This window comes from Juglans regia, chromosome 2 (genome assembly GCF_001411555.2).
Source record: "Juglans regia cultivar Chandler chromosome 2, Walnut 2.0, whole genome shotgun sequence".
Lineage (NCBI taxonomy): Eukaryota > Viridiplantae > Streptophyta > Magnoliopsida > Fagales > Juglandaceae > Juglans > Juglans regia.
The window spans coordinates 3,095,428-3,109,990 of NC_049902.1; the positions used below are offsets into that span (position 1 = coordinate 3,095,428).

At 34.5% G+C, this 14,563-nt stretch overlaps 2 protein-coding genes and 1 long non-coding RNA gene across 4 annotated transcripts in view; 2 read left to right on the forward strand and 1 right to left on the reverse strand.

The window, feature by feature from the left end:
- LOC108991465 (serine/threonine-protein kinase ATM) overlaps positions 1-2,075 on the forward strand; it is a 113,570-nt gene extending 111,495 nt beyond the window's left edge. Inside the window, exons 78-79 of the mRNA XM_018965714.2 lie at positions 972-1,112; positions 1,715-2,075. Of these exons, the coding sequence (XP_018821259.2) occupies positions 972-1,112; positions 1,715-1,792 (219 nt within the window). The 3' untranslated portion in view covers positions 1,793-2,075. The remainder of the gene's footprint in view (positions 1-971; positions 1,113-1,714) is intronic.
- On the reverse strand, positions 36-1,735 carry LOC108991467. Its single transcript, XR_001996149.2, has 2 exons — positions 1,625-1,735; positions 36-654 (listed from the first exon to the last, which is right to left on the reverse strand). It is a non-coding gene; the product is annotated as an uncharacterized LOC108991467 (long non-coding RNA).
- A 652-nt stretch (positions 2,076-2,727) lies between the features above and the next one.
- On the forward strand, positions 2,728-6,313 carry LOC108991466 (probable inactive poly [ADP-ribose] polymerase SRO5). 2 transcript variants are annotated; one of them, XR_004800881.1, is made up of 6 exons: positions 2,744-3,901; positions 3,994-4,235; positions 4,325-4,461; positions 4,577-4,672; positions 5,564-5,893; positions 5,973-6,313. XR_004800881.1 is itself a non-coding variant. In XM_018965715.2 (5 exons), exons 1-5 carry the CDS (start codon positions 3,303-3,305, stop codon positions 5,591-5,593), a joined length of 1,104 nt encoding a protein of 367 aa, XP_018821260.1. In that variant the 5' UTR covers positions 2,728-3,302; the 3' UTR covers positions 5,594-5,910. The 2 variants fall into 2 exon arrangements, 1 of the variants encoding a protein (XP_018821260.1); XM_018965715.2 differs by lacking the exon at positions 5,973-6,313 and having other exon boundaries at positions 2,728-3,901; positions 5,564-5,910.
- The last annotated feature ends 8,250 nt before the right edge of the window (positions 6,314-14,563 follow it).

Consider the following 14,563-nt stretch of genomic DNA (forward strand, 5'->3'; position numbering starts at 1 on the left):
TCTTTAAATATATTCTATCATATGAAAGTTAATAATGGATAAACAAGTCCAAAATGAGCATTTCTAATGGCATAATACAAAGAAAATGACCTTAAAAAGGGATGAAATACTGCAAAATATGAAAACCTTTGTTTCCAATCTGTTCGATGCTGCATTCACATGCACACAGACCCACCTTCAATGGTGGCAGCCATCTATCTATGGAGGGTTTTAAGAATATGGCTTTTAACTCTTACACTGTCCTCTTGCCATCTTCAATGGCTCTAGCATTGCACTCCTGCCAAATGCACCACATTAAGCACAGAGGAACCATCCTACAAACATTAATATCTCCACCACCCCTGTTGGGGCACGACTGACTCAAACCCAGAAATATGAAAAATCAATGCCCACAACTCCCTAACCACCTCGCAGTGAAGAAGGTAATCAATGCTTTTACTCAATCCATTATTATCACCCATCTCTTTCTCTAATCATCCGCCGTGAGAATCTTTTGAAGTACTTCTGTCCAACCAAAGAATGCTACCCTCAAAGTAGCTTCAATACTTTATGCTCTTCAACAGGAATGAACCTCGAACTTGAAGGTTGAGTGCATTGTAGAAGTCCCTTTTTGGAACAAATTCAACAAATTTTATCCTCCCCGCTTCCTCTCACCTGTACAGAATATACTCAGATGAAATAATGAAGAGATTCCTCAACCAGCCGATTATGTGCTTATATGATAAAAATGAATGTTCCATTGTGGTCTATTGTCAGAAAATTGCATAAAGTTTTGCTACCACTCTTTAAAACTAGAAAATGCTGAACAGAACCTGAACTGATAAGATTTAATAAATAAAAATGCTCTAGGCAATGGAAGTGCAAGGAAGGTCCATGGAAAATAGGGAAGAAGAGTGGAAAGAGTGCGGGTGCTGGGCCAAACTGTATGCATAGAGGCTTGATTCCATTCACATTTTTGTTTCCCGTGATAGGAAATGGATGACGATCTGGAAATCTTTGAAGGCTCACATGATGAGTATGAAGGTAACAAGGATGCTGCACGTGCACTGATGCGTGTCAAACAAAAACTAGATGGATATGAAGATGGTGAAATGCGAAGTGTACATGGGCAGGTAATTTTGAATGTTGCTTCTAATGCACATAATCACAGCCGAATAAATCTGTTCATTTTTCCCCATATGGTGTTTAAGTTTGTGCTTGTAAGATCAACTGGCCGGTTAGTGAGCATGATGATACATCAAGATTAGAAATAAGTTTTCTTCCCATTGGTTTCTTTGTAGATGGGTGTATCCCATCTCTAAAACATTGCTCTGTCTAATATGAGCTTTTGAAAGCAGTGTTCTTGCTCAATGGATCATATAGCCTCTTAGCCAAATCACCATTTTCAAGTTCTAGTTCATAGCAGGGTAGTTTAGGGTGTAATCGAGGATTAGTGAGTGACTAAATTCTTGGACGCCCGGTGCCAAAAAAAAAAAAAAAAAAAAAGCATAGGGTGTAAATTTAAAAATGGATGGTAGTTCAAAGGTACAAAATGTAATTTCCCCTATAAAAATATATATTTGAGGATAATTTTTTGAAAAAAAAATAAAATAAAATTAAAGAGAATTCTCGTTGAAGGCCGAACCATATGCAACGGACTGGCTTTCGAACCCTCCTCCGTCCACTTTGGGTATATATTATCTGATGTAAAATTAAAGAGAATTCTCGTTTGCAGGTGCAACAACTGATACAGGATGCTATTGATCCGGAGCGTTTGTGTCATATGTTTCCTGGATGGGCTTCTTGGATGTGATGAAACGGGACGCAGCAGCCACACATACATGTTGTGTATACATATAACTACATAAATTGTAAATGACATGAATAGAACGACTAAAGCCGTACAAAGGGGTGGCTTTGCTTTTTTTACCCATTCTTTCCTCTTTAGCCTTTTACCCATTCCTCTGCGAAGAAGCTGGGCCTCGCTTCTTCAACAAGCACGTCTCCAGCAGCATCCAATGACTTCAATGTTATTGTATCTATTAAAGTACAATTATTATGCATTTTTACACTTTCTATAAATAATTTTTTTTATAGGTTGGAAATATTTTTTATAAGTTGTGGGAGTATTTTTATAGAAAAATGTGAAATAATAAATAGGAATCAAGAAGAATTTTTTATTCTTAAAATATCATCTGAAACGAGAAAGACCAAAGCCCATAGTCTGTCTGAGCTGGAGTCTTATCACTTGTGTACGGCTGCCCTTTTATTATTTATTATTTTTATTTTTTCCTATTCTGGGACACCAAAACAGAAGGATATTGGCTTGTCTCCCAAGTAATTCACAGATCAGAGTTTTGTGTTCCTATAAATTATTATTATTATCATAAATTATTTATTAATTATAATCCATTTTATAATTTTTTTTATATTATAATATATTTTATTTATTAAATAAAATGAATCCTTATCTAGATTAAATAAGAAAAAAGAAAAAATAATCATTATCCATACACGGGCAGAAAAAGAGTATGAAGGGGCATTATGGGGTTTCGACATCAAATCAGGGGGAGAGGTAACCGCCTCGCCTCGACTCGAGAGGGAAAACATAAATAAAACGACTGGCTTTCTCTCTCACGCAAAAACAGTTTGCGCCGCGTCCACCGCCTTGGTAATATTACCAATTCTTTGGGCGGTTCCTTTACTTCATATATATTTTTTTATTTTCTCTGGTATATATAACACGAAAAGGCTGTTTTCCTCTTCCCAAACTCGGAAGTAACAATATTTTCTCCATTCAGTTACTCTATCTCACCGTCACCACACTCGCACGTCTTTTAATTACATGCATTGATTCTTCTTCACCAAGTTATTCCTTTCTCACATCTTCTTCTTTTGTTCATTTCGTTTAATTGATCCTTCCTCCATATAATAAATTGATGCGACCCTGTCTTTTCATTCCTATATAAATCTCCATATCTTCAAATTGCCATTCTCTTTTGGATTTGATACTCTGTTTTTTTCTTCTTTAGTATCCATTCTTATGCTTTTACGTTGCGTTCTCTGAATTCGTCAATTAGTCCTTTCCGCTCGGTCTATTTCAGCTTCTGTTTTCTTCCCATTTGGATTTCTGGGTGGGTGGTTTTTGTTCCAATTTTTCTTTTTTATTTCTCTCGTTTTCTTTTTCTAGAATTTTATGGAATTTCTTTCGAAATATTCCTAAACCTGTGTATTTAGTCTGTTTTGTCTTGGCGGTTATATTGTACAAATTGCTCTTGCATTTCTCTTACTGTGCGGTTGCGATTTCACGCTCTTTCGCTGATATGGAGAATATCAACGGAGATCAAGACCAATGTCGGCTAGCGCTCTCTCCAATTGGAAACATGAATTCTTCTCCACATGGGTTTCAGACTTCGACCTCTAACTCTTTGTCTGAACAAGAATCCGACGAGCAGTTTGGGCAAACGAGTGTGGAAGATTCGGAGTCTGACACCATTACTGATCAAGAAGCATCGGTTTCTGATTGCGAAAGCAGTGTCTCCGGTTCCCCTACTGAGCATTTCCCGGTGTTCGACGACTTGGTTAGGCTGGCTGAAGGAGATAGAGTATACGACCTCGTCAAACGGAGATTCGTGTTGGGTTTCGCTTCGCTTGGTGTGCAAGCAAAGGTAGTCGGTATTCATAGAAATGATTTTGGCGGTCTGATGGGACAAGCGAGGTTGAATACGTTCCGGATTTATGGCCAGGCAATGGAGAAGAAATGCGGTGGCAATGCCAATATCAGGTATGCTTGGTATGGTGCTTCCAAGGATGACATAGTTAAGATTGCTTCACATGGTTTTGGTCATTGTGGGATATCTCAGAACAATGGATTGTTTGGCGGCGGCGTTTATCTTTCACCGGATTATTCACCTTTGGAAAGGTAATCAAGCTTTTGTTCATCACAGTTTCTTTCAGTGCATCTCTTTCTCCATTGTAATTGGTTTATGCCAATACTAACATCGTTATGTACAGTGCGTGCAACTCGGTAGTCGACAAGGACGGTCTGCGACATCTTCTCCTGAGTCGTGTTATATTGGGGAAGGCAGAGCTTGTGCAGATCGGTTCCGAGCAGTGTCACCCAAGTTCCGAAGAATTCGATTCAGCCGTGGATAATCTTTCAGCTCCCAGGAAATATATTGTGTGGAGTACCCACATGAATACTCATATTTTGCCTGAGTTTGTAATAAGTTTCAGAGCTCCATCTTGCTTGGCAGGTTAGCAATTGGCCTTTGTTTGTGTATGTGTGTTTATGGGTGTCCTTGAATGGGAAATTAGGGATTTATCTGTACGTATAATTTTGTAGAGTTTGCAAGGATTCCAAAACCATCGAGTGTTCCCACTTCACCTTGGGTTCCATTTCCAGTTCTAATTTCTGTGCTTTCGAAGTTCTTACCACCTCACACCGTCTCGGTGATCAGCAAATATCATGAAGCTCACAAAGTAAGTACTCCGGATTGCACTTTTATCACAGGCCACAAATAATTAATTTCCTTTTCTTTCAGATATCCTTTAATATTATATGGTTTGATGTCTTGAACTTTTGGTCTATCTCTAGGAAAAGAAGATATCACGAAATCAACTGGTACTAAAACTCAGACAAATAGCAGGAGATAAGTTGTTGATTGCTATTATCAAGTCATTCAAATCCAAGGTACCACTTCTGTCATTAAATTGGAAATTTACTTGGCCATGTCAAAAACGTTGGTTATGTAGTTGATTTTCACTTGTAGGTTGTACAAATTGACACAAGGCCTCTTTGAATTTAGAAATTCCTCTATTGTTGAACAATTTGCTGATGCATCGATCTTGGGAGGTGGAACTTGAATAAAAATCTATTTTGTTTATAAGGTCCGTCCATCTGGGAAACCTCATATGTGGCTACAATAAGTAGCTACTTGTTTAATATATGCGTGTAAGTCGTACAAGGAGCTAAAGTCGGCCAGAAAAAAGGTTCTTTGGATTACAATATCTGTCTATCTAGAAGAATCAGCTTGAAGCAAAAGGGGTTTACCTTGCATTTGAGATTGTTTGCGGTAGCTTTAGTCTTTGGGGCGTATAGATCCTACTTTTTGAGAATGGTTTTTCTTCAAGCATTGCTGTAAGAAAATTCTCTACCATTAGATAATATGGGGTGAGGATGTGCTAGCAGAATGAAAGCTGTGTCTGAGTGGGGAATAATTAAGGTGGAGCATAACTGTTATCTCCACTTTATGCTTATATCGTCTCCTTTATTCTTGGTGGGCTATGTTCCCTTATGCCCTTGTTCTAGTGCAGGTCTTCCAGCTTATGCCTGCTTCTGTCATCAAAATGTACTCATATTGCTAGTTCATGGTTATTCTTTTTGCTTCCAGTTAATTTGTGAGATTAAAGTAATTATGTAGTGTATAGAGTAAAGGTTTATTTGATTCAGATTTAAAAAAAAAAAAAAATTATACTTGCTGATATCTTTTCCAGTCCTTCAGTTTGAATTTTAGATTCCACGTTTTGCCTAAAGTAAGAGAATTTTATTCGAGTGAGATCTCTGATATTTTTGTTTCTCCAGCAACTCAAGACACCAACCAGCCTTGCATAAAAGGTGGCTCTGATGAAGTGAGGGTTCGAATGGGTTCTGTAATATAAGTGCAGGAATTACAAATGGATTGCTTTTGTTTGGAGGATAAGAAGTGCAGTTGTCAGTTGCTGTCAAGAACATGAACGAAACAAAAGCAGATACTTTTGATCAGCTACTTCTAAGGGAAGCAGATGATGAGGGATGCAGTAGATATTTGAGCGGCTAAGTGGGATTTCATACTTTAGATGTTTTGAGTTCTACATATGGTGTCCTTTCAGTTGTAATCGCATGGTGTATTATCAACTGTGGTTGATAAAGAAAGTGAGTTTTCTGGTTCAGACTTGAGTTACAATTCTTTTACGCTGTGCGTTTGTGCTTATCTTTGCCAAATTCATAATAGCATTTCAGGATGCAATTTTGAGCAAAACACAGGAGGTGGGGACCTGAGGCTGAGGTTGCGATCTCTTTGGCCCAGATTCTGAAATTCTGGTCACCTTCTTAAACGCACCTACCTTGTAACCCTGTGACCACGTTGTCATATGCTCTGCCTCTTTTATGAACACATGTTGATGTTGTGCTGATCCATAATTATGCAAAGGTCATCCATCATCTTTGTTGCATATTTGAAGGATATGAGCTTTAAAGCCAGGAAATTAAATTGTCGTACAAGAAAATTACATGTGAATGATACAACTTGACATATCAACTTTGAGATCAAAGAAACAATGCATTCGGCTTTGAAATTAGTAGGGCAGAATTGACTACTCTTCTTAACAAGCTGATAGATGCTTCTTCAACAGGAGTTGGCATAATGTACTGTTTGACTCTCTACTTCAATAGTTTTATAAGATTCTGTGGGAAGCCCAAAAATAGTACATCAACAGTATAGAAATGTCTGGTCAACAAATAAATTTTATAAAATTAAACTCACAAATTAACATGAATATATTTTTTTGTAATATATCCCATAAAAAATTATCTAACATGTTTGGTCAATAAATAGATCTTATAAAAATAAACTCACAGATTGATGTGACTTATTGTAGTATATCAGATAAAAAATATTAAACGTATCAAATTTAGTTATTCTATTTTATGAATTTACTTTTAAGAAATATTTTTTTTTATTTTATTTTTTTATGAATCCAAAACTTTTCTTAATAGTATGATTACAGATGTGGATCCGAATAGTCTGGTCCTCAACCATCAACCCCAAACAGTACTTTCCCAAGTGGACTCCACCACCACCCGCCGGTATCTCCAAGCTATGTCCTGATAGAATTTCATTTCAAAGAAAGATAATTAACATACTATGAGTCACTGTTGTTGTCATGATCCGTAATTAGAATTCCCATACTACCGAGTCACTATACCCTTTTTTTTTCTTTTGTTGTTGCCGAGTCTTTTGACTAGACTATGTACACGAATCGGATTGCCCTCCTTGCTACCCACTCGTGGCGATCGATGGTTGTTCGATGGGTCAAAGATGGTTGAGAAGTGGGAACCGCTCAATAATAACACTGAAAAAATAAATAAATAAATAATTTATGTGATTCGGCACTAAAGCCTACGGGAAACATTTGATATTATATGATCTCGTGTGTTCTACCGGTACAAGGTCCATTTGTGGGTAATATCTCCAACAGAAAATATTTTAATTAATTCATATACTATCAGGATAAGAGCAATATTATATTTCATTACGAACTAGTCATAATAATTGACGTGGTTTCTTATATCACATAATATAAAGTTACTTAATATACGCCCCATCGTCTAATGACAAAATCCAAAATGATAACAATAACTCTCTTGAAGGTACCTGCATCATACACACTTGCCCCTGGTTAATGCTAAATCCCAGTACTGTTGAATCCAAAACAATGTTCTTACCCATCATCTCAGATGCGCTTAAATCCAAGTCTTAAATGACATCATTTTAGACTATGTAACATCATTTCCAAAGGTGACTTCAAGGTTTTGATGGATGCTACTCAGACTTTCCCCACTCAAGTAGTCGATTTCAACATTCCTAACATCATCGATCAAATCACATTCAAATGCTCCTCCCCCAAATTCAAGCTATATAGCACATAATTTCACTGATGGATCTTGAGTCAAAATGTCTGTGGCCTCCTTCTCGTTTCTATCCGTCCATTCCCAAAGCATTCTCGTGTTTCCAACTGGGTGTGATCCACACTGATTGTACTCTTTTTGTTTTTTCAAAATAGCAATTTGTCTAGAATTGCTTTTCAAAACATGGCACATGGTGCAACATGATCCAACATTGTTCTGGGTGTGATCCACACTGCTTGTACTTCTTTCTAATCTCAATACCATATGCGGATAACTATTTGTTAATATCGTATTTCGCGGCCCGAGCAACACCACAAGAGCCCAATTCGTCCACTTGCAGCTATGAAGAAATGAGAGCTTCGGGGTGGTGGGGGACACCTCTAATGCCAAAGTCAGTATACGATTTCCTTATGAGGATTATGAAATCTTAAGTATCAAAGTGTTTGAACCCCTCCCCTTGCTAAGGGAGGGGGTATATATACCTATCAGGGGCAATCCTTGGGAAGGGGATTATGGATGTGTCACCCCGTACTCGGGTTGTGTGTCCTTGCCAGCTCCCTGCTGTACAACAGACTTGCTAGACTTGATCTTGGTGACCACTGACAACCTAAGAGGCACGTCGTGGCGTGCCTATCCTCAAACTTCATTAAACGCGACGTGGCTCCTTGTCATGGCATGTCCGTTTCCACCCTTCATTAAATGTGGTGTGGCCTCGGTCAGATGCGTCCACTCCTTAAGCCTGTCCATACGTTGGGGTTCAAGGACAGAAACTGTCTTTGCCCTCGCGCGTTGCGGCCAGTAGTGGCATTAGACAATTTTGCCTTCCAGCCCCTAGCCAACGCATGTTGCTTGATTGCTTCTCCTCCTAGGCCTCCTGGCCCGACCCACCCCTTGTCCTCAGGCCCTAGAACTGCTAGGGCCTTATGAGCCGGGCCCAATCCTGATCCTGGGGATTACTCCCCTCACACTATTATTATGGTGTTTTGATCATATTCTTTCTAACAACCTTCTGGTCCTAGCTCTCAGTAATAGAATGCATATTGCAATAAAGCCTGCCTTTTGGTGCTGTTGATGGCAAATTGGTAACTCCCTTAAATGGGATTTTATTTTGTTGATGAGGACCCAAGATTGAGTGATGGGTCTCAAGATAGCTTTTGTGTTGGTCTTTGATACTTAAAAAACTTTGCACACCTTGGTTTTGGAATTTTCCTTTAAATCCCAAGATGGTTGATTGTCACCACAGATTTTGTTCTGCAATAAATGTGAGGTTTTTGTTGTGTGTGTATCATTACTCAATTAATAATGGGACTGCAAGTCCAGCCGGCAAGAAACTTTATTAGAACAGAAACTCAATCCTAAGATGGCCGGATTCCACAACAACAGAATCATACAAACACACTCAGTTATTGCAGTAACACTGAAAATCTTGAACTTCTGGGGTAAAACAAGCTTAGTTCCTGCATGCAATACACAAGCTTGCTTAGTGCCTTTTGGTACTGCTAGCTATGTCGATTGATGGTATCTCGAAATTAAGAAATCTGCGTTTGCAATGTACCAAGAATCCGAGGTAGAAATCAAATTAATTTACAGGACAAATCAAGTCCTCCACCTTTAAAGGTCTGTCCTTTAGAGTCCAAGGTAGAGATAACAGCCATAGACAGAGGGAGATGCGCCATGGCTATTCTTTTTCAGTGGGCCTAGAGAAAATTCCTTCTGCATGTGAACAAGCTTTAGTCCATCACCTCTATTATAATTTATATTGGGTGTACGACATTTGTATCTAAGCCTAGCCCATAATATAGTTGTGTGTAAACACAAATTTTAGCATGCCATTGGGATTTGGGTAGCCCAATCTATTTTAAATTTTAATTGGGGCAGATTTTTTTGTTCTCTTGAATGCAAAGAAAAGAGAGGATGAATAAATGAAAAAGAGATGTCTTACTCGTAATTGATTGTATCATAGGCTCAATGAATTGAGATTTTTCTATTTAGTTATATTATTTCGAGACAAAGAGACCATTTATGATGAAGAGGATGACCTTTCAAAGTGAATGATTTGGCATCGTTTATTTTCACAAATGAGATGAGATTAAATGAGTTGAGATAAAAGTTAAAAATTGAATAAAATATTATTTTTATTTTGATATTTAAAAAAATAAATTATTTATTTCATTTTATGTAAAAGTTGTGAAAACAAAAGAAATTCTTATAAAATAGAATCATGTAGTACCAGACAAGAGAAAAAGAACAAAGTTTTTTATTTTTTATTTTTCTAAATTAATTAATTGGGATATCTACTCATTTATCTGCAAAGGTCAACCCGTTGTCCTTGTATTTTCACATTAAAAAAAAAAAGTCAAATGAATTATTTTCTAATACTTTTCCAACGTACAGACCTATATATATATATATATAATGAATGCGGGTTTAGCAAGCAAGCATAAATATACCCAAGAAAATTCAAATTGTTGAATCAAAAAATTTTGTCGTTATTATTATTATTATTATTCTGTACATACATTATAATAGTCAGGAAGCTTTTCCCTCTAAGAACAAGAGCTTTCAGACTGTCCTACAAATATATATATATACATATAGCAAGCAAATAATTCCTTTGTCCCACCAAAACTCACCGAAATCCAATAATATGATTTCTTCTAGAAAATTGGGTGCCTTAGTTTTCTATCTGTCTCTTTGGGTACCGTATTCCACTCTATGAAATTAGATTCTTCTTTTTGAAATTGTCCATTATTCTTGCAGCCGTCAATTAGGGTTTGTAAAGTTTAACTTTTATATATATATATATATATATATATATGCGGGCGAGCGCACGCGCGGGAGTTGAATTAATGTAAATACACTCAATCAGACCTATAAGAAAAACTCTTATTTGTAGTTAGTTATTTATTACGAAAATGATTAATTATTTTTTATTAAAATTAGTCAATTCTCATCGTAAATAGTTATTTTCATTGTAAATAATTCATCACAAATATTTATTTTTAGTGTAATAAGCTCCCACTTAAAAAAGGAAAAAATATAATTATAGATATTAGTGGTGCGTATGCATGATCAGTTTGTTATGTAGTACCCTAATTAGCTCATTAATTAATTAATGCAGAATCCCACATCATACAGGAAAAATGTTTCCAAAGTCTTCTAATGGCTAGTAGAAAAAGCTTCGATCATGTCTAAGTTGGTGATCTGAAATAGATTATATATCATAATTTTATTTGAATCTATGCTCTTCTTTATTTTATTTTATTTTATTTTTGCCTATTTTAATTATAATTCTAACGGGCATGCATTTTGTAGAGGATTCAAATGATACGTACATGTACATGTATATAGATTTGTTTTTTACAATCACATTTTAAATAGAGATATTTTTATAAATTGACTAGACTTTTATAATTAATTATTTATGATTTGTTTTATAAGAACTATATACCCTTTATAATTTAGAATATGGTCAGCTATAAGTAAAAATATGGTATGTTTATATTTTATTATATAACTCATGCGTGAAATTATAAAATAGTTGTTTTTTATATTTTCGTTTTTAATAATCAGTACATTATTGGTTATTAATAAACTTATCAAATGTCATAAATACGACGTCAAATGTGACGTACGTATGTCATTCGAATAATTTTCTACTAACTTTTAAAAGAGTATACTAATATTAATTATACACGCACATTTTTTTTTATGATTATTCATATAACCATATTTTAAAGGATAATGATACCCTTATATCTCATTTATTACTGTTTTTTACTATCCACTTTTTTTTTCCCATTTACTCTTTGAATCTGAATTAAAAATTTCAAAACATGGGTCTTCTTGCATAATCTAGTAGAAAATAAATTCAATCAATTTCTCATTACAAATAGCAAAAAATAAATGGTATTTATGTAAAGTCATGATGTTATTTTTATAAATTATTTTATAAAAATGTATCTCATAATTTAAAACAGAGTTATAAAAATTATTATAAAGAGTTATAAAAATAGTTGTGTATATCATTTTGCATGTCTTTTAAAACTGATAAAACTCGAGCAAAGGGTGGTGGACGCATGGACTATGATGGGGGAGGAATGCGATGATGTTAACAAGTGAAGTACAAATGATTAATTAGCAAAAGGGAAATTCTAAGGGGACCGAAGATAGATTTGCACCAAAGAATTAATGCACCCTAGCTGCATCAAAGAACCGGCCTTAAAGAGAAAAAGAAAAGAAAATGTACGTAGTAGCAGTACTATGTACGACGTTGTCTCTCTCTTTAACCATGCATGCTAGCTAATTGGCAATTCATCGTGTAAACCACAAGCTGGCTAGCTGGAACAAAAAGAACATTAACAATCAATGATAAAAGTGAAATCCAAGTGACGATCGAGGAATATTGCATCAAAATCATTACATTCATTCACATAATTAAGTTGCCGCTAATCATGCCGCAGGTTGTCATAATTTATCAACAAAATGACAAACCTAGCTAGCTAATTCCTTGACTTACACCAATTCAGTAGTCTGTCGTTTCTCTAAACTTACAACATGTATATATATATATATATATATATATATATATAGTAACTACCCATGCCTTCCACCACATGACTCTTTTGATTTGATTAGATATATGATCATTGTCCACAAGTTTTATATATTTTGATTAGCATAAGTTAATCTTATATATGCCTAGCTAGCTTGACAAAACAATAATCGCATTAGGTCACGACCGATATCGGTGCCACGTCGGGGGCGTGATGATTAATATACCCTAATCAATTATAATTTAGACAAACAATCAAGTTTTAGTTAACTAAAACTGATCTTTCTAATCATCATTCATATAAACTCAAAAATAATGTTACTAGTAGTAGTACTACACAGCTTGTTCAACGTATTAATTAGAACATATATATATATATCTCATCTCTTTTTATTTTTTGATCTTCTTCACCACGTAAGTACTTTTTATAATATATATATATATATATATATATATATGTTATATTCAATCATAAGCATATAATTAACAAGAAATGATATGGCCATCACCCAATTTATAACTTCTTGTTCTAATTATTATGTTGCAATTGGTGTGATTAGCTAGCTATATAGGTTGCATGGTAATTAATAATAAATTAAAATTAGGATGCTGTCTCACTCCTATGATCTGGGGTTGGAGATAGCCCAAACCTGGGTAGGTTTCCTATCAACATCATACAGCTTACGGACTCCAGCCAGCTAGCAATTGATCAAATTCCTCAAAATCTCTTCTAGATCAACTGCCGACAAATAGATGTGACTCTCTAATATATAATACCCACATATTTATCATCCAGTTTTAGATATTTATTTTATTAATATATATATATAGGGTTATGTAAATTATTTATATGTGTATATATATATATATATTGTCATGTATATTTATTTTCGAATATCATCTTAAATTAATCTACAAGAAAACTACTTATTTGTGGCCATTTAATTCCAGTGAAATGACTATTTACAGCCAAAATGAGTCTGTTTTGGTCACAAATAACATTTTCGCCGCAATTAAACGGTCACAAAAGCTCATTTTTCTTGTAGTATCTCGATTCAAAATTCAAAGAGATTGAATTAATTTGAGTAATGAGACTATATAAGTAATATTATAAACTACTTTGTATAATTATTTTATTATCCACATGACTTAAATAGTAAGATTTGATTTTTTAAAATTCAAATTTTAAGATCTATTTCCTAAATCAATTTATGCTATATAAACGCTTTATTAAATGGGTACTGTTAGGGTGCCGCCCAGCAGTAACCGTTGGGTGTGCCCCCTAAGCTAAATCCCATTTTTTTATTTTTTTTCTTTTTTCATATTTTTTAAATATCTTTAAATATTTTTAAAAAAATAAAAAAAAATGACAATACACTAACAGTCAATTCATTAACCATTAAGTAAAAAAAATTTAAAAAAACAAATACATGAACAATCAAACTAGGGGGCATACTATCATTTTTTTTTATTAAAAATACTCTACATATTGACTTAATAATAGATTTTTTTTAGCTACATTGGTCGAAATAATATACGGCATATCAATTTTTAAGAATAAGAATTACAAAATTTATATATATATATATATATAAATTAAATTAAATTTAAAAAAAAAACTAGATATAAATTTAGATATATAAAGTTAGGTAAACTAATTTGTGTCCTTTGTAACCAAAAGGTACAAGGAAAAAAGAAATGTGAAGCTTCAAGAAATCGGTGAAGCAGCAACTTTAGCAATAACATGAAACCTTATAGCTGAAGGTATGGCTTTAAGGAAGGCAATGGAGATATGTGCAGATTTGGGTTTTGTTAAAGTAGAATTTGAAGGAGACTCTCAAGTTATTGTAAAGACGACTAACGGTAACGAAGATTTTAACACAGAGTATAGATCTTTGGTGTATGATACCCGATCAATGCTGAAAGAATGGCCTAAATGGAAGGTGATATTCAACTATAGAGAAACAAATGAAGTCGTTCATCTACTAGCAAAATTGGCGATTTTATGCAAACAAATGAAAGAATTTGGTTAAAAGAGTGGCCTATGCAGATTATGTATACTGTCAGAAAGGAACAATCTTGTAATGGTTGAAGAGGTTTCGATTCAGAAATGAGTTGAGATAATTTGTAAATAGTAGAATAAAAATTAAATTATTTATTATTTTGGGTTAGAAATTTGGAAAAATTATTTTGAAATTTGAAAAAATTAAATTGTTTATTATATTTTATGTGAGAATTTAAAAAAATTATAATAATAAGATAAATTGACGTGAATTTTGAATCTAAACATCTCCTAGTAGAGAAAATCCGCTAGTTGACACGTGTCACGACTTAGTACGCAGAATATGATGTGTACAAGT